Source organism: Trachypithecus francoisi, unplaced genomic scaffold (assembly GCF_009764315.1).
Source record: "Trachypithecus francoisi isolate TF-2019V2 unplaced genomic scaffold, Tfra_2.0 Lachesis_group10, whole genome shotgun sequence".
Lineage (NCBI taxonomy): Eukaryota > Metazoa > Chordata > Mammalia > Primates > Cercopithecidae > Trachypithecus > Trachypithecus francoisi.
Window position 1 is genome coordinate 32,319,031 of NW_022681455.1, and position 25,726 is coordinate 32,344,756.

At 38.0% G+C, this 25,726-nt stretch overlaps 1 protein-coding gene across 1 annotated transcript in view; it reads right to left on the bottom strand.

Annotated features, from left to right (window-relative positions):
• Window positions 1-1,015: 1,015 nt before the first annotated feature.
• Window positions 1,016-25,726, bottom strand: part of TSBP1 (testis expressed basic protein 1) — a 70,697-nt gene continuing 45,986 nt past the window's right edge. The window contains exons 10-12 of the mRNA XM_033219813.1: window positions 9,415-9,435; window positions 8,657-8,671; window positions 1,016-2,473 (exon numbers count right to left, since the gene is read on the bottom strand). Coding sequence (XP_033075704.1) covers window positions 1,299-2,473; window positions 8,657-8,671; window positions 9,415-9,435 — 1,211 coding nt within the window. The 3' untranslated portion in view covers window positions 1,016-1,298. The remainder of the gene's footprint in view (window positions 2,474-8,656; window positions 8,672-9,414; window positions 9,436-25,726) is intronic.

Genomic DNA, 25,726 nt, shown 5'->3' on the forward strand with positions numbered 1-25,726 from the left:
ATTGGAACATTCCACTATACAGGTTTTCCTTATATCTTTCTATCCCTTAGTTAAATTTCTTCAATATGTTACACATAACAAACTCAGTCCTTGGACTTCTGCTTTTGTTAGTCCTGTACTTTCTGCTTTGAAGAACTCACTCTTGTTGCTTGTACTCATCTAATTCCAGGTATCTCCTGAATGACAAATGTTATTGCTTTTCCCCTTAAAACAACAATTTGTTATTCCCTCCCTGTCCCCCAAACTATTTCCTAGTTTGTTTGTTACCTAGTTTCAAAAGTTTTGAAACTATTTTTTTTTTCTACTTTTCCTTACTCCTATGCAGTCATCATGAAGTAGTGATTCTTTGAATTTTCTTCTATTTATTCTCTTTGCATTACTTACTCCAAGTACTTCTTAATTAGATTTACTACCTATGATGTTTCTTTTTTTAATCTTATTTTTCACAATCACAAGAGTAACTATTTTAAAAATGATACAATCTTACTCATTTCACTCTGTGTCTCAAACATTGTGGAATGCTTCCAGCTGCCTGAAGAGGAAAATATAAATTCCTGGCTTGTTTTTCAAATCCCTTTATATTCTCCTTTTCAAACTGCCGTAACAGCAAAATTGCCTACTGCACCTGGAGCATGGCATGACAGCCTTTAACCCTTTGCCTTTCTTTTACTTGTTGTAATTCACTCAGCATATCAACATCTTATCCATCTGCTGTGACATATCATATACCACTACTCTCTTCCCCATGAAGTTATCACCTCTACTTTCTCATCCCACGATGGATTATGCTGTCCATCTAAACTATTTTTTGTAACTTAGATTTTACTTAAAAAATTGCCATGTATACATATATCACTATATATATTGTAAGCTACTTGATTGCAGGAGCTCTGACTTGTGTTTTTCTGTACACCCCTTATTGCTAGACCAGCACCTTGCAAACATTAGGCCTGCTATGAGGAGTTACTAGTTGATTGGTTGGAGAGGCTATCATAGACATACGTGTCAAAGGATATTACTATATATTTCTTTAATTAAAATGTTTTACTTCAGAAAGTATCCAGTCTTTCTTGACAGAATCATATACATATTAACTTATAAAACAAATATTTGGAAACTGAGGTTTGTGACTGAGAGATGAAAAAGGGTGACACTTCTGAAGAGCAGAATCTGTGATATGAAGATGAAAGGGATTTTATAATTATAATCCGTTTAGGCAATGGCTGGGATATGGTTTGTATCTGGAGGATGGGAATCATAATAATCACTTGTCTTATGGACCTTTAAAAAACATATCCTTACTCTTCCGCTTTTTTGTTGTACTTCTTTCCTTTACTTGCCTTCGCCCTTTTTGAGCCTTTTGATTTTTCACCACTGATTTCTGATTCTCGCTTTCCTTTAACTTTGCCCTTTCCTTTGTCACCTTTTGTGTTTTTATCACCTTTTTCTTTTTTACCTGGATGTTTCTCTGCATCTCTCTCCTTTTCTTTATCATTATTTCCTTTATCCTCAAAACTCTCCTTCTTTTCTTGGGCTTCCTGTCCTTTTAGTATACCTGACTCACTCTTTAGTTGGGATTCCGGTGTTTCTGGTACGCTCACTTCAGTGTTCTTTACTTGGGATTCTGGTCCTTTCAGTACACCTGCCTCACTCTTCTTTTCTTGGACCTCCTGTTCCTTTGGCACATCTGCCTCACTGTTCTCTATTTGGCCTTCTTGTCCTTTTGGTACCTTCAACTCACTCTTCTCTACCTGGGCTTCCTGTCCTTTCAGTACAACTGACTCACTCTTCTTTACCTGGGCTTCTTGTCCTTTTGGGACACCCGACTCACTCTTCTTTACTTGGGATTCCTGTCTTCTTGGCACACCCATCTCATTCTTCTCTACCTGGGCTTCCTGTCCTTTCAGTACAACCAGCCCACTCTTCGTTACCTGGGCTTCTTGTCCTTTTGGTACACTTGACTCACGCTTTACTTGGGATTCCTGTCTTCTTGGCACACCCATCTCACTCTTCTCTACCTGGGCTTTCTGTCCTTTCAGTACAACCAACTCACTCTTAGTTACTTGTCCTTTTGGTACACCTGACTCACTCTTCTTTACTTGGGACTCCTGTCCTCTTGGTACACCTGACACACTCTTCTTTATTTGGGCTCCCTGTCCTTTTGGTACCCTCATCTCACTGATTTTTAGTTGGGTTTCTTGTCTTTTTGGTATTCCAGCGTCACTGTCTATCTTGACCTCCATTCGTATCTTGTCTTTCTCTAAATCAGTGCCTTTTCCTTCTCTTTCTGGCTCCTTTATGTGTATTGATTTCAAGGATTCAACAGAATTTGTAAATATGATGTCATTCTTTAGTGCTTCCTTGTTTTCTTCTTGGCTATTCTGAGACCTTGCAGTGCCTCCAGTTTTTAGAATCTGGATTTTGGAACAAGATTTTTTTGCAAGTTCTTCATCCATGAAACCTGTTAATATAACTGAGCATACAACAAAAGGGCATGATTTAGATAGCAAGTATTTTCTCTTTATTTCTATTTTTTTCCCTTGATACTGGTTCCTTTTTTGTCTTAAAACTAACAAACTGAAATTTTTCTGAATCTCAAGTTATCAAAATGATGGCTCTCTATACATAAAATAATAAAACTATCGATACAATTCTGGATTCTTTTCTTTTCTTTTTTTTTTTTGAGACGGAGTCTTGCTCCATTGCCCAGGCGGGAGTGCAGTGGCGCATCTCTGCTCACTGCAAGCTCCTCCTCCCGGGTTCACACCATTCTCCTGCCTCAGCCTCCCGAGTAGCTGGGACTACAGGTGCCCGCCACCACGCCTGGCTAATTTTTTTTTTTTCTATTTTTAGTAGAGATGGGGTTTCACCATATTTGCCAGGATGGTCTCGATGTCCTGACCTCGTGATCTGCCCACCTCAGCCTCCCAAAGTGCTGGGATTACAGGCGTGAGCCACTGCGCCCAGCCAAATTCTGTACTATTTTCAATAATTTGGAAGACTAATAAGAGAAAAGGAAATGTATTGTAAATGAACTGACATTTGTTCAGTGGATTATGGCTAATGAATAATGCTTAGTGGCTAACAGAGGATGTATTCTGAAAAGAAATAGAATTTATTTTAAGGAAAAATTGTGGGAGGAAGCAATAATTATATTTCTCAAGATAGAAAAAGGAAACTCAAATATGCTTTCTATATTGAATAAAAGCGTATCTTATTTTGCAGTACTAGCTGATAGTTACTAAGTGCTTATTACACACCAAGTACTCACTGTTCTAAGCACTTTATGTATTAAATCATTTGATACTCACAACAACCAGGTAGGGTATTATTAACCTCATTTTACAGATGAAGAAACTGAGGCACAGAATACTTAAAGGAATATGAATAAGGTTATGTAATCAGTAGGTGTTGGGGCTGGGATTTGAACTTGAGTGGTCAGACTCCAGAGTTCAGTTTTGATCATTACCATAGACTGCTTCTTGCAATACTCTGCAAAAATTTCAGGTCCTTTGATCGTGTTCGGGTAAATTAGCTCTGTTATGTCTCAATTCCTGTGTGATTTAACAAACTTGAATTTTTTAGCTTCTGCTAGGTATTTTTTATTTGCTTTTTTTTTTTTTTTCAGTAATATGGTTCCTTAAATTAGGTAAAAGAAATATCTGAGCCACCAAGGAGTTGTGTGAGTTCTTGCCATGGAGCAGAGGCATGTCTTGCTTTGAGGAAATCTAATATTTAATATTTAGTATGGTAGAAATAATACTTATTATAAAGGCTGAATCAGAAGATTTGGGCTGGGAGTGGTGGCCCACACCTGTAATCCCAGTACCTTGGAAGGCCGAAGTGGGCGGATCACTTGAGGTCAGGAGTTGGAGACCGGCCAGGCCAACATGGTGAAACCCCATCTCTACTAAAAATACAAAAATTAGCCAGGCATGGTGAGAGGCACACCTGTAACCCCAGCTACTCAGGAGGCTGAGGCAGGAGAATCACTTGAACCCGCAAGGCGCAGATTGCAGTGAGCTGGGATCGCACCACTGCACTCCAGTCTGGGTGACAGAGCGAGACTCAGTCTCAAAAAAAAAAAAGAAAAGAAGACCTAGGTTTACTATTCCTGCTATCTGGGTTTAATGGGTTTATTAAGGTAAATCAAAGACTCACTATTTTTATATTTAGTTTGATCTGCTCACTTTGTAAGTTTTTAAATATTATAGACAAATGTTAAAGGAACATAGCCTTTGGAGACAGACTGGTTCAAATCCTGCCTCCCACACCTGCCTAGCTGGGTGACCTTTGGCAAACTTTAGTTTCTGTCTGTAAAATGGGGGCAATAGTAGTAGCTACCTCAAAGAGGTGTTATGAGATTAAATAATGTTATCTAAATAAAAGCACTTGGTACAGTGCATGGGACATAATAAGCAGTCAGTAAATATTGGCCATTACTACTTCCCAATGAGACAGTACAGGAAAAAACTCTCTAATTCAGTCAAGACAAGGCATTCTTAGTTTCCAACAAATAATTTACAGGAGTGGTTGATTGTACTACAAGAAAATTTCCTTTTTTGTTTTGAGACGGAGTTTCACTCTTATTGCCCACACTGGAGCGCAATGGCACGATCTTGGCTCACCACAACCTCCGCCTCCCGAGTTCAAGCGATTCTCCTGCCTCAGCCTCCCCAGTAGCTGGGATTACAGGCATGCGCCACCACACCTGGCTAATTTTGTATTTTTAGTAGAGATGGGGTTTCTCCATGTTGGTCAGGCTGGTCTTGAACTCCTGACCTCAGGTGATCCACCTGCCTTGGCCTCCCAAAGTGCTGGGATTACAGGCGTGAGCCACCACCCCTGGCCAATTACAGGAAAATTTTCTTGCTTAAAACTGAATTATGGGACTTTTTCGTTTTTTACATTTAGGGTTTGACGTTTAAAAAATTGGCATACACATAACTTCAGAATTTTATCGATTATAAAAATGAGGCACACCTGTATTAGGTAAGAAACTAATTATAAATCAAAAGGGTTGTTGTAGTTCAGTGTTTTCTTTTATTATTTTCAGCTGTTGACATCTAAATAACAATAACATTAGGAAAATTGCTGTAATGTTTTCTGAACCTTTTTGTATATTTCCCCCTTTACAGTCCTTCATTAAAATATGGTACTGACATTTTATTCTAGACAATCAGTTTTCAATTTCCTAATGAGAATCAGTGGTAATATATTTCAAGCATTGCTAAATTGAGAAAAATAGTTCAGAATATTTTGATCTTCGACAGTGCTACCAGTGGACACTGTTTTGTTTTGTTTAGGGGTATGGTGGTGTGGAATGGTAAGATCATGCTTTTCCATTGAAGCTTCTAACCTTACGAATTTCATGGAATGTAATCCTCACATAAGCTGATTTTTCTTAAGTTTTGAATATTTTTAGTTTTACTATCTCTTGGGGGTAGTTATTTGCTATTGTGTGTAATACTTCATGACTCATTTTAACCTAAATTTACCTTCTAAATTATATAGGTTTTGTAAACCAAAATTATTATAGGATTTCCTGAAGCACCCAGTGTTTATTCTAGCTGCACCTTTCCTAATTTCACAGAATTAAAAAAAAAAATTGTTCTTTCTCCCACCACACTGAAAAATATCTCTAGTTACTTCAAATAGAATCTTCATACCCTTATTTTAATGTATTTGCTGTCATCTTTTAAATCTTGTATTTAATTAACATAGATTAGATTTACAGGATTTATTTTTGAGGAACCCAGCTATCCCATAAAGTGAGGTTCACTTTTATTTCAAGTTTGCATTTCACAAGTAAGCCACAAATCATTATTCCACCACATTCTAAGTTCTTTTCTTCCTTCTCCCAGATTTCAACATAGTTCATACATGTTCTCCTTCTCTTGGACCTCATAATCATCCTACATTTACAGAGTAAATCTTCATAATATAAAGACTTGCAAGCCCTGGCTGCAAGTACATTTATTGCAGGCAGTAGCCCACACTACAAAATTTTAATACAATCAAAAGATTTAATCAAGACTTTGGGGATCATCATAATACATTCAAGGTGATTAAAAAGTAATTATTACAATTTTAAAATTGGATTAATTTTTGTTAAAGCTAAAAGATATAATGAAATAGCTATCACATTAACAATTTTATCTAAATGATACTTAATGTAGAAAATAGAGTGTGGGCTTTATTAGGAAACTAATCTTAGGTTCTTAATCCAGTGGTTGGCAGGGAGAGCACAATTGGATCTAGACCGTAAAATATCTCTTCAGTATCAGAGGGATGAATCATTATAGTTCTCAGGCTATGAATTACATTTTAAAATATCATATACTTATTAGTTGAATGAGGAGGTGAGAAATAAGAGACTCAGTTTGCTGGGATGATGATGTTTGTTGGTTTAATCTGTCTTAAACCTTTCTTTGAACACTGAATTAAACCTTAACCTCTTTTTTCTAAAAATATCAATTAGGGCCAGATGCAGTGGCTCACACTTGTAATCCCAGCACTTTGAGAGGCTGAAATGGGAGGATCACTTGAGGCCAGGAGTTCGAGGCCAGCCTGGGCAACATAGTGAGACCCCATCTCTATTTTTTAAAAGAAATAGAAAAAAAAATCAATTGGGAAGAATGTGTTTGAAAGATTATATCAATAAGAATATATCTTTTACAAAATTTTTTTTTAAAAAAGATTAAATGGATATTTCTCTGGCAACTTAAAAAATTAGTATTCATTAAAAATTTATTACCTCTGGGAAGAGACTTGGCCTGTGATCCCTTCTCAGAGCCCTTGTGTTAGTCAGGGTTCTTCTGAGTCAAGTTGACATATAACATCAATTGTCAGAGCCCACCTTTTCCTTTTTTTTTTTTTCTTTTCTTTTTTTGGTAAGAGAAACTCACAAGATCACAGTCCTATCACTTTTTCTATGTGAGGAGAGCATTTGAGGGATGTTGACACATTATGATTATTCTGAATGCCTACTGTTTCTTGTACCATGAGTCAAAAGAAATTAATTTCCCTGGCTGGGCACGGTGGCTTGCGCCTGTAATCCCAGCACTTTGGGAGGCTGAGGCGGGCGGATCACCTGAGGTCAGGAGTTCAAGACCAGCCTGACCAACATGGTGAAACCCTGTCTCTATTAAAAATACAAAATTAGCCAGGCATAGTGGCACACACCTGTAACCCCAACTGCTTGGGAGACTGAGGCAGTGGAATCACTTGAACCCATGAGGCGGAGGTTGCAGTGAGCCAAGATCACGCCATTGCACTCCAGCCTGGGTGACAAGAATGAAATTTGTAAAAAAAAAAAAAAAAAAAAAGAAAGAAAGAAATTAATTGCCCCTTTCAACTTCATCGCTCTGCCTTCCTCTCCCTCCAAACCCACTCTCTTTCTAGTGTGAACTGAGAAAGAAGAATGAGGCTTAAACATGATTAAATATAAGGACATATTTTGTGTTTGTGTCAGTGTTTGGAATGTTTGAAATGCTTGAAACGTGTCTCACTAGGTTTAAGTCTTATTTGCTTCTTTTGATCATATATTTACAGAATTAAAAGTTATTATTCTGCTTTGTTTTGTATGGTTTCCTTGCTTGAAGAGCTGAGCCATATATATTAAGGAATCCCAATAGAGAGAAATCTGAATCCAGAAAACAGTTAAAAAAGTCAAACATTGATTTAAATGTGGTTTTCTATTTTTAAAAGGATCCTTTTGTGTACATTTAATTATCCAACTTTTCTGTAGATGTATATTTGTATTTACAAACATTCCGTCAAGTTTCATGACTAATCACAAAAAATGCATTTATGATTCAGTGTAGGAGGCAATGTGTTAGTATGGGAAGGGTGTGTATTTTGGAGATAGGACATCCTGAGTTTAAATCCTGACACCAAAGTTTACCAAGTCTTTAACCTTGGGTAAATATCTGAGTTAGTTTCCTAATCTGTAAAATGGGGAATAATAATAGCTACCAGGCAAGGATATGGTAAGAATAAGAGATGCTACTTTTGTAAGTGCCTAGCACAGTGTACAATACATAGTCAATAATCAATACCTACTGTCTTTCAAAGGTAAAGTTATTTAGAAGGCAACAGAAAGTAGATGGGATTTTATTTTTAACTAGTTTTTTTCCCCCTATTAATATGATTCAGAGGGACTTCACCTATAACTAAAAAAGAGTTCTAAGTTCCCAGCAAAGAACTAATGGAATTCAGAAACCAATCTTCCTTTCATTATGTTTTGCTGAGAATCAGGGAGGAGATTCTTTTTCAGAGCCTAGAAGATGGCCAGAGATTGTGGCACCCTTTCATATGAACTTCATCTCTTCCACAGCAATCTCTGAAAAAGTAGTTCTTTAAAAACTTGGGGCCTGGCACAGTTGCTCACACCTGTAATCCCAGCACTTGGGGAGGCCGAGGCAGGAGGATCACTTGAGCCCAGGAGTTCAAGATCAACCTGGGCAACATAGAGAGATCCTGTCTCAAAAAGAAAGGTGGGGGAGAAAAACCTTGGAAGTTTCTGGAAGATAGGAACATTCAAATTAGCCTTAGAAGCACAGATTTCTATTTTGGGAGTAGAAACAGACAGGTCACAAAAGAATTATAATAAGCAATGTAAAATATCAGAGTTGAGAAGAGATATGGAACTTACCCACAGGAGTCAGTGCTAAAAACAAAACACAGAAGAAAGATCAGTGGGGATTTTCTAACTCAAGAAGAACCCACCTTCCAATAGTATCCTTCCTAGGTGAATTTAGAAACAGGTCTTGAAGGGAGCATAAAACTCTGTTTCATCCTCAGGAGTGTTGCTGGCCAATGCTCCACATCCCACTCCACACAGAGGATTGTCTTTAGGATGCCATTTAGTTAATATAGGGATTTGAAATCTTGGGTAGGTAATATCAATTCTACTGAAATTTAAACTATTGCATTTCCTTCCTTTCTTTGTTCTTTCATAAGTCTTTCACATGTCTTCTGCAAAACAGTTTTTTGCTCACTGTTCTGGTCAGTTTGAAAAATGTGTATTGTTGATCAATTACCAAAATCACCTCTCATCCTGAACACATACGCTTTTTGTCAATCTTAGAGGATTTTATTTTTTATTAAAAATTATTTGTTGCCAGATTATAGCACAGAGGAACTAGGCTCTGTTGTGATAGATTAGCTGGGAATATATGCTACCAAAATCTTTGGTAGTAAATAACTAGAATCAAACACAAGGCCATTATACTTTGTTACAAAAGGAAAATAGATAAGAAGAATTAAAACTGAAATATGAGGAAATCACTTATTGGAGAAATTTTGACTGCTCTAAGGTAGAAGAATTTGTAATACAAGAACATTTGGGAAAAAGAATGTAAAGGTCCTAGGCCCAGAAATAGGTAAGGCAAGGAAATGATCCAAACTTACTGATTTTTCCAGAACTGTCCACTGAAAGAGACAAAGGCAAACACATCAGTAGGTACTGGGCTTTCCTGTCTTCCCAGTCCCTAAGCTTCTGCATTGAGTGGGATCATCTGCGTCATTAACAACTAAATTTCATTTATTTAAATGTGAAGAAACTTCATTTCCCCTCCCCCTTCTCTTTGCCCAGTGTAGTTTACAAAGACCTTGTGATAAGCTACTTTAAATCACCTTTACTTATCATTGACCATTAGCAATTTTGTCTAGAATGACAAGATTACAATTTATAAAATATAGGACATATAATGGTCTTGCTTAGAAGATGTGTGCTAACATTATCTTTTGACATTGTTTGATACGAGTTTTTTTTTAAATATATTTTTTTGAGACAGGGTCTCAGTCTTCCAGGCTACAGTGCAGTGGCACGAACATGGCTCACTGCAGCTTCCACTTCCGGGGCTCAAGCGATCCTCCAGTTTCAGCCTCCTGAGTAGCTGGGACTAGAGGTTCATGCTACCACACCCAGCTAATTTTTAAATATTTTTTTTTGTAGAGACAGAGTTTCACCATGTTGCCCAGGCTGGTCTGGAACCCTGCGCTCAAGTGATCCACCTGCCTTGGCTTCCCAAAGTACTGGGATTACAGATGTAAGCCACCATGCCTGGCCTGTTGTGAAATATTTAAGGTAAAGTTGTTACCAAGTACTGAAATATAGGTATATCTTTTTTGTTGATGTTACTTGATAAACCTACATAGAAAGCACAAAATAGGCTGGCACAGTGGCTCATGCCTGTAATCCTAGCACTTTGGAAGGCTGTGAGGTAAGCAGATGGCTTGAGCCTAGGAGTTCAAGACCAGCCTGGGCAACATAGTAAGACCCCCGTCTCTGCAAAAAAATAGAAAATAATTAGCTGGGTGTGGTGGCATGTGCCTGTAGTCCCAGCTGCTCAGAAAGCTGAGGTGGGAGGATTGCTTAGGAAGTCAAGGCTGCAGTGGGCCATGATCACACCAGGGCACTCTAACCTGGGTGAGTGAAACTCTGTCTTTAAAAAAAAAAAAGCACAAAATAATAAGAAAGCATGAAATTGTAAGAAGCATAATACCAGGATTGTTTACCAGAGATAAATATGTGGAGTTAGGGTATTTAAACCATAGAGTGGGAGTTGGTGAAATACAGCCCATGGAATACATCTAGTATGTTGGCTATTTTTGCATGTCCTGTGAGGTAAGAATGGATTTTACATATTTAAATAGTTGAAATAATAATAATAATAATAATATTTCGTGGTACATGAAAATTGTATGAAATTCAAATCTCAATGATTAAAATAGTATTTTATTGGGACATATCCATGCTCATTTTTTTATATATTGTCTATGACTGTTTTTGTGCTACAACAGCAGAGTTGAGTAATTGTGACAAAGACTTTATGGCTTATAAAATTTAAAATATTTGGCTGGGCATGATGGCTTATGCCTGTAATCCCAGCACTTTAGGAGGCTAAGGCAGGAGGATTGTTTGAGGCCAGGACTTTGAGACCAGCCTAGGCAACACAGCAAGACTCAGTTTCTTTTTTTTTTTTTTTTTTTGAGACAGAGTCTGGCTCTGTCGCCCAGGCTGGAGTGCAGTGGCCGGATCTCAGCTCACTGCAAGCTCCGCCTCCTGGGTTCACGCCATTCTCCTGCCTCAGCCTCCCAAGTAGCTGGGACTACAGGCGCCCACCACCTCGCCCGGCTAGTTTTTTGTATTTTTTAGTAGAGATGGGGTTTCACCGTGTTAGCCAGGATGGTCTCGATCTCCTGACCTCGTGATCCGCCCGTCTCGGCCTCCCAAAGTGCTGGGATTACAGGCTTGAGCCACCCCGCCCGGCCAAGACTCAGTTTCTACAAAAAATAAAAAAAAGGTAGCCAAGCAGGGTGGCACACATCTGTAGTCCCAGCTACTCAGGAGGCTGAGGCAGGAGAATTGCTTGAGCCCAGGAGAGGAGGTTGTAGTGAGCTATGATCACACCACCGCACTCCAGGGTAGGTGACAGAGCAAGACCCTGTCTCAAAACGAAACAAAACCAAAAACAACAAACAAACCAAAAAACCACAAAAACCCAACAAACAAAAACAAACATAAAACATTAAAAATATTTATAGAAAAGATTTGCTCACCCCAGCCCTACAAGAAACTAATGTATTAAAAATACATTAGAAACTTACTAGTGTGAACTTGAGGTATTCCTGAAAATCAAAACAAGAAAATAGGTTAATGGTAGCATTTTTGAACAGAAATACAGTTCTTTCCCACTCCCAGTTCCCTAGTTCTTTTTTCTAGAGTACCATAATGACTTCTAGCAGAATACAATGAAATATGATGAGACAACAGATCCGTTAGTGTGTTATAAGAACCTGACACTTTTTACCACCTTTATGACTCTCACTGTGGTCCAACTTATTGTTGTCTCTCTAATTGAGCTCTCTGCTTTCACCCTTGCCTCCCAGTCAATTCCTAGTAGAGCAGTTAGCGGGACCCTTTTAAAGTGTCAGCAAGACTCTGGCTTAAGACCCACCAATGGTTCCCCATCTTGATTTAACAAAAGTCAAAATCACAACACTGGCTTTCAAAGGTGGCCCTGGAAGATCTGTCCCTCCAAATCTCTCTTATAGCTTCTTTTATGTCACTTTTCATTCTGTTCTAGCTATATGGTACTTGCTTTCTTGCTTTTCCTCAAATAGTCTGGAAATGTTCCTACCCTAGGGTGGTTTACTTGTTGTCTTCTCTGATTGAAATAGTCCCCCCTCAGGTATTGCCTGGCTAATTCTCTCACCTATTTCATGTTCCATCTAGTAGTTCTAGCAGTTGCTGAGAATGAGGCATTAAACTTTCCAACTGTAGTTGTGGGGTTTTCTGTTTCTTTTCAGTTCTAGTAGGTGTTTTTTTTTCCAGTGTGTTTTGAAGCACTGTTGTTTGGTGCATACACACGTAGGATTTCTTTTTTTTTTTTTTTTTTTTTTTTTTTTTTTTTTTTTTTGAGACGGAGTCTCGCTCTCCCGGGCTGGAGTGCAGTGGCCGGATCTCAGCTCACTGCAAGCTCCGCCTCCCGGGTTTACGCCATTCTCCTGCCTCAGCCTCCCGAGTAGCTGGGACTACAGGCGCCCGCCACCTCGCCCGGCTAGATTTTTGTATTTTTTTAGTAGAGACGGGGTTTCACCGACACACGTAGGATTTCTATGTCTTCTTGATGCATTCATATTTTTATCATGATATAATGTCCCTCTTTCATCCCTGGTAAATTTCTTTGCATTCAGGTCCACTTTACCTGATATTAATATAGCCACTTCTGCCATTTTTTTGAAAAAATTAATGTTTCATGGCATTTATTTTTCATTTTTTTAAACTTTTATTGTTAAATTTGAAGTGACTTTCTTGTAGATAGGATATAGTTAGGTCATGTTTTTAATGTACTTTGGTAATCTTTTAAAAAAAATTGGTGTATTTAGACCTACACAAAATAAATTCATATGATTTGCCTGATTGTTATGAGAGGCAAGTCCCAATTCTTTCAAGGAGGGGAAGTCAGAAAAGGCTTAATCTCTGCAGCAGTAGTGGTCCAAGTTTAGATGTAGTAAACTTTATGGAGGAAAAGACGAAGATCAATCTTTTCTTTTTATCTTGAATTCTATTTTAGTGTTTTCTTTGTTTGCATTTTGCAGTCTGTCCCTTCTTCGGCTCCCATTTGCTACATCTTCTCATTTTTATTATTTCTACCTTTTATCTTTTGGAGTTTTGTTTTGTGACCCCTGTGACTTCAGATTGTGAAATAAACTTCTTAGTGTATTTTTTCCGTGGTCTTCCCAGCATATTTTGCCAGCATTATTTCTTCTTGCTTCTCTTTTGCAACTTAACTCTCTAACCAGAAGAACAACTTGTTTTTGGTCCTTTCTATGTGGTTTCTTGTTTCTGTGGGCCTTTTATTTATTTAAAAGACAGAAAGACAGAAAGAAAGGAAGAAGAAAGAACAAGCGAATGAACAAAAGAAAGAAAGAAAGACCCAAATTAAACCAAAATAGAAACCAAAAACAAAAAAGTGTCAGTACAAATAAAGGAATTGAGATGCTACCAAAGACCAGAGGAAACTGAGAAAGACAGTAGGAGCTTACTGGTTGCTATTGGACCATTTGCTAAAAATAAAATAAATTACTTTTTAAAAAATTATGTACTGAGTTCCTATTGAAAATCCACTTGGAACACCAGAAAATAGACCTTTGGGAAACATTAAATCTTCTAGGAATATGCTATCTCTTATTAAGTCAATGTTAACTCCACTTTAATAACTTAAATAGCCAGGCCATTTTGAATGGCCCATATGATGGGTTATATGAGTGAAGGCCACTTTTTCCTAATGAAATAAAATTTTTTTTAAACATTCTTAATCTGGGTCACATTCTTTCAGGAGACTGGTTAACAGTTAAACGTTACTAATTTATGTTATCTCTTCATCGTCTTTTTTTTTTTTATATTTTCTCTTCCTTTCAAATCTCTACCATTATACCAGCTCTCACTGTATTTTTTTTTTTTACAGTACAGAAAGTTTATTTGTAATTATGTTTTAAAATGTTTGTAATGATAATTTTTCTATATTTTTTCTTTCTGATAATCTCAAATTTAATCAGAATTTTAAAGCTGGCTTGGGAAATAACATATGTTAGAAGAAACCCTTCAGATATTTTAGGATACTGAAGAGCAGTAGAATTAAGAGAAAAGGAATTTATATGTTAGGCTTACATCTTGCTATGACTGAATGTTTATGTCCCCCTCAAATCTGTATGTTGAAGCCCTAATCTCTAATGTGATGGCATTTGAGGTGGCGCCTTTGGGAGGTAATTAGGTTATGAAGGTAGTGTCCTCATGATTGGGAGTAGCGCCCTTATAAGAAGAGACATGAGAGAGGTTGTTTCTGACATGTGAGGACACAACAAGGCAACTGTCTGTAGGCCAGGAAAACCTCCCTCACCAGGAACAAAATCAGCTAGCACTTTGATCTTAGAATTCCCAGCCTCGCCGGGTGTGGTGGCTCATGCCTGTAATCCCAGCACTTTGGGAGGCCGAGGTGGGTGGATCACAAGGTCAGGAGATCGAGACCATCCTGGCTAAGACGGTGAAACCCCGTCTCTGCTAAAAATACAAAAAATTAGCCGGGCGCGTTGACAGGCGCTTGTAGTCCCAGCTACTCGGGAGGCAGAGACAGGAGAATGGCGTGAACCCAGGAGGCGGAGCTTGCAGTGAGCCGAGATCACGCCACTGCACTCCAGCCTGGGTGATGAGCAAGACTCCATCTCAAAAAAAAAAAAAAAAAAAAAAAAAAAGAATTCCCAGCCTCTAGACAGTGAGAAATAAATGTTTGTTGTTTATCAGTTTATTGTATTCTGTTATAGCAGGGTGAATGGACTAAGACACACCCTTTGCTAAAATACCAACAAAAAATAATGTGATTTTCTTTGGACATGGAGACAAAGGTTCTTACTAGCACATTTCCCAGAGGTATTAGAATAGGGCAGAGCAAGGATGTTATAATGACAAACAAGAAATCCTAAGAGCTTACATTTTCCGATCCTCTTCTATAGTCCTACATCTTTCATGGTGAATATCTTTAGAGTGCGAAAAATGTAGTTGAGTTTAGCACCTTTTCTTTTTCTTTTCAGTTTTTATGAGAATTTAAAACTCTTCAAGAGTTAGTAATACTTATTTTAAGTTTTGCTTCTTTTACTTTTTTTCCTATTTCAGTCTCTAGTCTCAAAATATCTGTTCTATTCTTCATGGTTCATTATATTCTTCTCCTAGATCTCCATTACTAAGTTTACTTATTCCTTGCCTTACTGTGGCAGGGCAGGTCTCACTAACACAGGCCTCCATAACAACAGTTTCAGCACTGACTGAGGGGTTAAGTTAAATATTAAAAGCTGATAGAGCCAGGTTGGAATGTAACAAGCCCACCAAGAATTTGCCTAGGCCTTTCCTGGGCCTTGAAGCATGACAAGATTACGAAGGAATTCTTAACAGGACCCGTTTAGGATTAAAACAAGTTTATTGGGGGGTCTGAAGAAAATCCCCAGGCCTCCACAAACAAGTTTATTGGGGGTCTGAAGGAACTCCATAAACCTCCATGATTTAGCAGGAGACAAGCTAAGGGTAATCACCCCAGCACCTGGACCCATTTAGATTAAGTAAATTTACTGAAGCTCCAGAGGAAGGTCTTCAGGACTCACTTCTTAGTCATAGATTAGAAGAAGTTAATCACTTATATCTTTAGACGAATGCACACTTACATGTAGACATATAGCTTAGAAGGTATATCAGCTCTGGAAAACTTTGTAATTTTGAGTTGGTCTGGCAAAAATTTCTAGGCCTTCTCTCTGTACCCAGTTACATAAATAAAAACTGTCTTCTTTCCCAGTTCATCTGCATCTCGTTATTGGGCCATGAAGAAAAACAGCCTGATTCTCCTACCTTAGCCTCCCAAGTAGCTGGGATTACAGGTGTCTGCCATCCAGCTAATTTTTGTATTTTTAGTAGAGACGGGATTTTGCCATGTTGGCCAGGCTGGTCTCAAACTCCTGACCTCAGGTGATCTGCCTGCCTCGGCCTCCCAAAGTGCTGGGATTACAGGCATGAACCACAGCACCTGGCCAGGTCATATTTTTTTTTTAAAGATCTGTATTGTCAATAAAAACTGGAGGCAAATTGGAACTGAGAAACATTTTTTTCTTTTTTAAGTTGCACTGCTTGCAAGCAAGTCCTGTCTTCAGAAGAACTGGCTCACTTAATCAGAGGCATAGCAGGAGTTTAAGGGGCATAATCTATAAAGTTAGTTAGTTTGCTGATTATTCTCATTGGTGGAAAAATAATTCTCCATCACGATTATGTATTGGCAAGGGTCACAACATATTTTTATGACAGTGAAACAGCAAAATAACTAACATGAACTCTTTTTTTGTTTAAGGGACCTTTACCCATTCCTGCATGTAGGCTGGGACAATTTTAGAACCCTGAGATAAAATGCAGAAACAGCAATCGTGTAATTTTTGAAACTAACTGTGCGACTAAGGGGGAATTATGTAAACACTAATTACGTTTTGTTAAAGATTTATGGGAGCATTGTGACCTGACCAAGGACAAAGACATTTCCAACCTCCTCTGACTCTTGCTGGCACCCAGATCTCTGTGTTCCTCGGTCATCTCTGGATTCTAACTCCTGCGCATAGTTTCCCCATATCCCGCCTCTCATAGAAACCCTCCAGCCAGCCTGAAAGACATTAGATGGTTGGTACTTTAGAATGCTGGTTCTCCATCTTCTCCGTTTGCTGACTTTCCAATTCAATCTGCTTTTCATCCCAACAACCCTTGTCTCTCATGTCTGGCTTTTCAGCCGCAAGCAGTCAAACCTGGGCTTGGTTACTTAGATTTATATGTATCAATATTGTAAAAATCAGCACTAAAATTGTTTCCATTAGGAAGCCAGCAATGTAAAGCATATGAACTTAAGCCTTTATTTTAGGTTCCAGTGCTAAATGGAACTATTATTCAATTTAAGAACATAAAAGGCTGTTGTCTGTCCCTCCCTCCCTCCCTCCTTCTCTCTCTGCCGTCCTTCTGGTTTTCTTTCCTTCTTTTTTCACTGCTGCCATTCTCAGTTTATCTCATGATACAAGGTTTTTCTGACTGTCATGAGTAGTGTCAAATGCTCAGGCAAAATGGATGATTTGGCTAGGCTAACAAAGTGTTCATTTTGTAGTATTTGCATTTTTTTAGTGCATTTTCTTATGATTTTGAGGAAATTTTGCTGTCTCTCTACATTTCTATTTTGTTCCTTGTATTGTTAGTGCTTTTCCTTTTCTTTATTTAATTTTGTTTCAAAAAATCAAAATTGTTTTGATTATTTTTAAATACTTTACATTTCATTAATTTTTGCCTAATAAAAGTAGGACATTTTTATTATTGTTTTCTACTTTTGAGATTTTTCGTTTTTTTAATCATCTTGAGGTCATGTTTAGTTCATCTATCTTTATTAATGAATACTTTCTATTAAAACCGTTTACCCTAATAATTTCTCTCTAAATGATATTTTGGCTATATCCTAAGTGCTTTAAGTAATGATTTTATACTCACTTATTTCTATATATTTGGTAATTTCTCTCACAATTTTGTTTGTAACCTGTGGATTACTTGGATGTATGCTTTTTTGTTTCTAAATACGTATATGTTAATACTTTTTGTTATTTATTTCTCTTTTGTTGCCTTGCGCTCAGAAAATGTGATTTCTGTTATGTTGAAGTGTACTTTGAAATTAGTTGAGGCTTGCTCTAGTTGAAGGAATTGGTGGTCAAGTTAATAACTTTTCCATCTATGCTTGCTTGGTGGAATGTTCAGTGTACATTACTAGATAAAGCTTTCTAAAATATGTCAAAGCCTCTCTAGCCTTACTAATTTTTGTCTGTTTTATTTATTTATTTTATGAGAGAAACATTATTGAAATATCTTTATTTAGTTACAGGTATCTTTGTTATTTTGTCAGTTTTTGTTTTATGTATTTAAAAAGCTATGCTATAAGCTCACAGCTTTCACTTATTTTTTATCTGATATTTGCACAATTATATCAAGTTTTGTTTTGTTGTTGTTGTTGTTGTTGTTTGAGACGGAGTCTCGCTCTGTCGCCCAGGCTGGAGTGCAGTGGCCGGATCTCAGCTCACTGCAAGCTCCGCCTCCCAGGTTTACGCCATTCTCCTGCCTCAGCCTCCCGAGTAGCTGGGACTACAGCCGCCTGCCACCTCGCCCAGCTAGTTTTTTTTTTGTATTTTTTAGTAGAGACGGGGTTTCAGCGTGTTAGCCAGGATGGTCTCGATCTCCTGATCTTGTGATCCGCCCGTGTCGGCCTCCCAAAGTGCTGGGATTACAGGCTTGAGCCACCGCGCCCGGCCTGTTTTGTTGTTAATTGCCTTTTTTTTTTTTTTTTTTGAGACAGAATTTCACTCTTGTCACTCAGGCTGGAGTGCAATGGTGCAATCTTGGCTCACCGCAACCTCTGCCTCCTAGGTTCAAGTGACTCTCCGGCTTCAGCCTCCCAAATAACTGGGATGACAGGCATGTGGCATCACGCCTGGCTAATTTTGTATTTTTAGTAGAGAGGGGTTTCACCATGTTGGCCAGGCTGGTCTTGAACTTCTGACCTCAAGTGATCTACCTGCATTGGTCTCCCAAAGTGCTGGAATTACAGGTGTGAGCCACTGCACCCAGCCAATTGCCTGGTATGTTTTAAAATTCCTTCATTAAATTGTTCTGTGTGTCACCTTATTTTAGGTATATTTCTTAATAGAGTTTAGCTATTTTTCTTATTTTTTTTTTACAGGAAAATAAAAAAATTAAAAAAGTTTAACTCTTTTAATTACATCTGAGAGTTTCTAGCTTTAATCTGTGAGTTTAATCTACTATTGTATCATATTGTGTTAAGCGACATATTTAGACTTTTTTGACCCTCATTTTTAAAAAATGTGCCTTTTATTTGCTTTCTCTTTTTCTTTTTTCTTGCTTTCTTGTGGATTAATATAGTGTTCGTTCTTATTTTTATTTTCCCTATGGGTTCAGAAGGTGTATGTCACATTTCTATTATATTAATAGTTGTCTTTTATTTTTGCCCTAAATATTCAAATGTATATATTTAATAAGATGAAAAGTTAATCAGTACATCTGACCTTTTGTCAAATAGTCTTAGTTCATAATCACTAGCCTTGTCTCTGAGGTTATTTTTTCTAATGCTTTAGGTCTACTCATTTTAAAGCACACTAATATATTTCTCCTTCACGCTCTCCTTCCCCTTCTTTTCTTCTTGCATTTTTTTTTTTTCACACAGGGTCTTGCTCCTAGACTGGACTGCAGTGGCACGATCACGGCTCACTGCCGCTTTGACCTCCCAGGCTCGAGCAATCCTCCCACCTCAGCCTATTGAGTAGCTGGGACTACAGGCATGCACCACCACACTCAGCTGATGTTTGTATTTTTTGTAGAGACACGATTTCGCCATGGTGCCCAGCTTGGTCTCCAACTCCTGTGCTCAAGCAATCCACCTGCCTTGGCCTCCCAAAATGCAGGGCTTGTAGGCGTGAGCCACTGTGCTCAGCCTCTTTCTGCTTCTTTTCCCTCTACTTCTCTTCCTTCTCTTTTTCTTCTTTGTAGTCAACATTTTAGATTTACTATCATGTTTTGTTGATTTGTTTTCTTACATATGTTTCTTGGTTCTAACTTCTTTTTTAGTTTTTACTCAAAAGTAAACTCCCTGAAGTATGTCCCTTTGATAATTCTTTCATTGGGGACCTGTGTTTAATGAGTTTCTATGCTCTTGAATATATGAAAATGACTTCATTTCATTCTCACTCATAAATGATAATTTGGCTGATTGTTATCATATGGGTTTATAGTAATTTTCCTTCAGTCTTCTGATGATATTGTTCTGTTGTATTATTTAAAAAAATTTTTTATTTTTAATTTTTATGAGTACATAGCAGGTGCCAGTAGGTACATGAAATATTTTGGTATACTCATGCAATGTGTAATAATTTGTAGTAATCACATCGGGGTTAATTGAATATCGCCTTAAGCATTTATCATTTATTTGTGTTACAAACATTGCAATTATATTCTTTTAGTTGCTTTAAAATGTACAATAAATTTCTTTTGACTATAGTCACCCTGTTGTGCTATCAGATATTAGATCTTATCCATTCTATCTAACTATTTTTGTACCTGTTAACCATTCTCAATTTTCCTGTCTCCTGACTACCCTCCCCAGGCTCTGGTAACCATCATTCTACTCTCTATCTCCATGAGTTCAATGTTTTAATTTTTAGTTCCCACAGATGAGTATGGATATGTGAAGTTTGTCTTTCTATGCCTGGCTTATTTCACTTAACATAATGACCTTCATTTCCATCCAGGTTGTTGCAAATGATAGGATCTCATTCTTGTTTGGATCTCATTCTTGTTCTGTTGTATTCTGGCACATATTATTACTAATTAGATGTCTAGTGTTAACATGATTTTTTGCAGGTGATCTGCTTCTCTGGTTGTCTTTATTATTTGCTTTTTAATGTCTGTTTGTCAGTTTACTACATTGAGTTTTGGTACATGTAAGTGTGTGTGTGTGTGTGTATATCTGTCTGTGTGTTTTAAAGTTATCTAATTTCAGCTTTCAGTGGACCATTTTGATCTGAGGACTTATGTGTCTTTTCTTCTGGAATATTGTTATTTTATTTAAAAATATTACCTGACATTTATTCTTTTAATTCTCTCTTATCAAATTCCTATTACACTTGACCTTATTCTATTTACACCTCTTTTTCATATTTTTAATATCTTCTGTGTACTATTTTGAACTGAGATTTTCAATATCTTCCATGTACTATTTTGAACTGAGATTTCTTTAGTTCTGTTTTCCAGTTTACTTTTTAAAACTGTGATTAATAATATTTAAATATTATTTACATATAGTTATATTAGTATTTATATATTATCTAACCATTGTTTCAATTTTAATAGCTTTTTTAAGATTTCAGCTTGGTTCTTTTTTAAATCTGCCTGTTCTTTCTTCAAACTATCTCTCAAATACATATATATTATATATATATATATAATATATACACATTTCCTTTTTTGTCTTTTTAGAAAGGATAGTCTTTCTTTTATCCCCCAATAGGTAAGCCACAACCTATCAGAACTCCAGCCTTTCGTGGCCTTTTCATGCTATACTAGCTGCCATATGCCATATCAGCTGCCTTACCGTTTAAAATTTTACTATCTCCTTCACCTCCTCCATTTAGGCATTTCTTCCCTCCTATGTTATCAAGGTTACTCATGACATTCATTTTGCAAAATTCCTTGTCAGTTCTTACTTCAAAAATTTATTGCTTAGCTGTTTTTGATACTGTTCATTCTTTCCATATTGAAATACTATCTTCTCTTGAGTGCTGTGAGACTCCCCCTCCTTTGCTGGTTCTCCTTCTATCTCCCTGCTCACAACTTCTCTATATGCTCAGTTAGATTTTTCTCTTATTCTAAACTTCTAAAACTGATTAATTCTTACCCCTTCATTTTCACATATACCTTTGGTTATCTAATTTAGTCCAATGGTCTTAAATGTTATCTATATGCTGATTACTGTCTAATTTATTTCTCACCCAATCTCTCCCTAAATCTTCAGACTCAAATATTTAATTGCCTTTTAATATGGAGTATATGCTTGGATGGGGAACAGAATGTTTAGTGGGATTTTTCTTGTTACCCCCAAATTGACAAGTAGGATCACAAAGCTGAGGAAAAAGAGGCTATAACTTCCCATTCCCCTCCTCAGCAAACTGGGGTGAGACAAGCCTTCAGGAGGGATTGCAGCATTGTGAACTCCATAATTCAAAGGGAAAGGATTCCTGAGGCTGTGCACTGCAGAGGTGCTGCTCGTCGGCCTTGACAGAGGATGGCCAAATTAGCTCTCCTATCTCAAGTGTCACCCTTTTTCCAAGCCAACGTAAGCAAACAACTGTAAAGAGTAGGAGATTTAAGAGTCTTCGGAGTTGTGAGTAGTTAACACAGGAATGATATTGTAGGGGAGGAAGGAATTGTGCTTTCTTTTTCTGAAGGCAAATGGGAAGCACTTTGAGATTTGCTTACAGTGATTGGGGGTATCTGTGAGAAAGGATGTGTGGCAACCCATCTCCTGGTGGAATAGTGGATTTGTTGATTTGTTTTGTGCCTATCTGAATAGAAGGAAAATAAAATTGGAGGCAGACAGTAGTGCAGAGTGTCCTTGTTCTGTGACAAGGATGCTTGAGCTTCTTGAGGGTTCCTTGGGTAGTGCAAAATACATCCTGGCTTGAGCCTTTTTGCTAGCATGTCACTCAAGTGGGTGGCCTACTTGGTAAGGACATCTCTGCAGTACGGGCTATGAAGTATATTGCTGGAGAGGGAGCTGAGAGGCTCTGGAATAGGCAAGACTAGAGTCAGTACTCCCACATCAGGGACTGTGCAGTGGAACCTCAGAGCTGGTCGAGTTCTTGTAGGTTCCTCCAAAGAACTCAAATATGTATTCTGCAAGACATTTGGGTGTCTGCTCTAGATGACATCAAAGGACAGTCAGTCTCAGGTTCTCAGAGGAAAGAACCTACAACTAACAGAGGAAGGAGATTGCATGCCCCAAATCCATCCTCTCAGCCTCAACAGTGGTAATTATAAGAACAGTGGGAATTATAGCAACAAGGAGAGAGGGCAGGAAGGGGAAGAATGTTGTATTTCTCCCCCCTATTGTGAGTCAGTGTGCCTGAGACTGGCCATTAGGAGAGGAAAGGGTATTAAAGGGGGTGACTTGAGCATTTTAAATAATTTAACATAACTAGAAAATTATGGGTTCTAAGACATCACTAAGTGACAGGAAGGAGATATATAGCAGAGAACATGCTTGAAGCCTGCTAAAGTCAGATTATTTAATTAATTAGTCCTAAATGTTCCAGGCATCTAGAACCTAACATATGCAAAACTGAACTCACAATAGCATGCTATAAATCTGCTCTTCTTCCACGCTACCGAAATCAACAAATAGTCTCATTCGTCAAGTTACTTAGACCCCAAATCTAGGAGTAACCCTTGGTGTCTTCTTTTTCCCTTAAAATCACATTCCACTGAAGAGCAGGCCCTGTTTCCTTTTCCCGCCAAATAAATAAAATCTGAAGACTTTCTTCCCACTTCCACTCTGATCACTCTTCTCCTTGCCACACTCACCTTTAGTTTCAGGCCTCTTAACTGGTCTTCCTGCTTGTTCTCTTGAGCCCTCACTCTCACCCCAGTTAATCCTCCACAACAACAGAGTGATCTTTTAAAATTATAAAGTAGACCCTATCATTACCCTGCTCCAGCCCTTCCGTTGCTTCTCATGATCCCTAGAATGAAATCTGCAATTTTTATTACGGACTGCAGGGCCCGACATAATCTGGCTCTTGTCACTCTGGCCTTACCTCCTGCTCTGCCTCCTCCTTTCTAGCCTGGCTGGCTATTTTGCATCCCCATAGCAGGCCTGTGCGTGTTGTACTTGTTCCTTTTGCCTGAAGCACAGTCCCTCTTCTATAGCATCTTTCTTTAGTCTGTTACTCTTCTTATTTTTCTACATGAATTTATCTGCCTGACATTTACTGTATGTTTACTTGCCATTATTTGCCTGTTTCATCTCAACATATAAACTCCTTAAGTGCAAGAACTTTGTCTTGCTCATGGCTATATTTCCAGTGCTTAGGATAATGCCTGGCCTAGAAAAGGCCAATATATATTTGTTGAATACATATATTTATTAAATGCATTAATATCTTTGAAGACTTTTTCTTTTCTTTTAGTGTTTGACTTGTTCAATGCTGTTAGGTTTCTTATTTTAGTCTTCTTCAGATTGCTCTAGTTCTATTTCTCTGGGTTGGAATTCTCCAATTTGTTGGGGGCTCATGAAGTATCACTCACATGGTGCTGGATTTCCTCATAGATTTCATAACTTTTAGTAGTTACTTATTCCTTGAGGGCTAGCTTTCATGGATATTCTATGATATAAATACCCTGGATTGTGGATCTCTTCTTGCTGGCTATCATTCTAACTTCCTGGGTACACTGTCACTGAACCAGATCTCAGTTGTATTGACTCGGAATATTATGCACACTGCATGGGTAGCACACCTCCAGCAGGGCTCTGCACCCTGGACAGATCTAACTCTGGACCTGTGTGGGTGACTCTGTTTTCATGCTTGAGGCAGATGGGTGAAGATATTTTGGCTTCTCTGCATGGGGAGGCAGTATATTTTCTGCTACTGGCTTTACTCAGAGGGGCCTAATTTCAGTTTTCCGCATGTTGGATCTTGAGGCTTTTGCTGTCATTTGGGAGCAGATGTTGAAACCCTACCTTTGCTCCTGAGGCAAAGCTGCCACCTCTATTTTTTCATCCCCTCACCATTCCCATCAAGAGCTTAACTTTAGCTTCTTCTTACAGTGTGTTCCTATATTCAATTTCTGCTCCTTGGAAATCATTCTTACCCACCTTTCTTATGCTTAAGCTTGGCTGTATAGTTTTCATTTGAAGATATTGCCAGGTAACACTTTTTAAATGTTTATTTTAAATTCACGACTACCTGTGCAAGTTTGTTATTTAGGTAAACTTGTGTCGTGGGGGTTTGTTGTACAGATTATTTTGCTACCCAGATATTAAATCTAGTTATTTTTTCCTGATCCTCTCCCGCTCCCACCCTCCGCCCTCTGACAGGCCCGTGTCTATTTTTCCCCTCTGTGTGTCCATGTGTTCTCATCATTTAGCTCCCATTTATAAATAAGAACATGCGGTAACTGGTTTTCTGTTCCTGCATTAGTTTGCTAAGGGTAATGGCCTCTTGCTCCATCCATGTTCCGGCAAAGGACATGATCTCATTCCTTTTTTGGCTGCATAGTATTCCATGGTGTATATGTATCACATTTTCTTTATTCAGTCTACCATTGATGGGCATTTAGGTTGATTCCATGTCTTTGCTATTGTGAATAGTTCTGTGTTTAACATAACCATGCATGTGTCTTTATGATAGAATGGTTTATATTCCTTTGAGTGTATACCCAGTAATGGAATTGGCCAGCCAACACTTAGCTATCCAAAAAGCAGGTGGTATAATCCCTAGTTACTTTGGCATGCTTTTTTTCATCCTCTCTACTAGGATGATATATAGGATCCAAGACCCTATATATCTATTGGGTCTTGGATTTTTACATCTTTTTCCTGCCCATACTCTCTGATGACTTCTCTGAAAAGGACACTATGCATTCTATTTGGATTTTGGCTTGTAATTTCTAGCTGTGAGACCAATAATCCCTTCTCCTGACCTCAGGTGGGCCTTGGTCCCTGTACTCAATTATAGGGTCTATGCCCAAACATGGGCATATGGATTTTGCAGCCTCATCCCTGGGTCGGAGCCACTGTCTCTGTATTTTCATCTGTGCAGTGAGAATACTTAGATGATCAGCCTCTTTGCTCAGACTTCAGAAAGACGTGTGGATGAGGACTTTGGAGAGACACTGGCTACTTCCATGTGAATAGCTCCGATTCTCCTCTCTCAAATACCAATGCCTTTGTCCTAACATTATTGAAATGAGTAAAATGTTATTATGAAAACTATATCCAGATTGTGTTTAGATGGAACTAGAGGGGAGTATATAAGTATGTTTGCAATCTGTTAGAGTAACCCAGATGTCTGTCATGTTTAAAGCTTGGAAAATTTT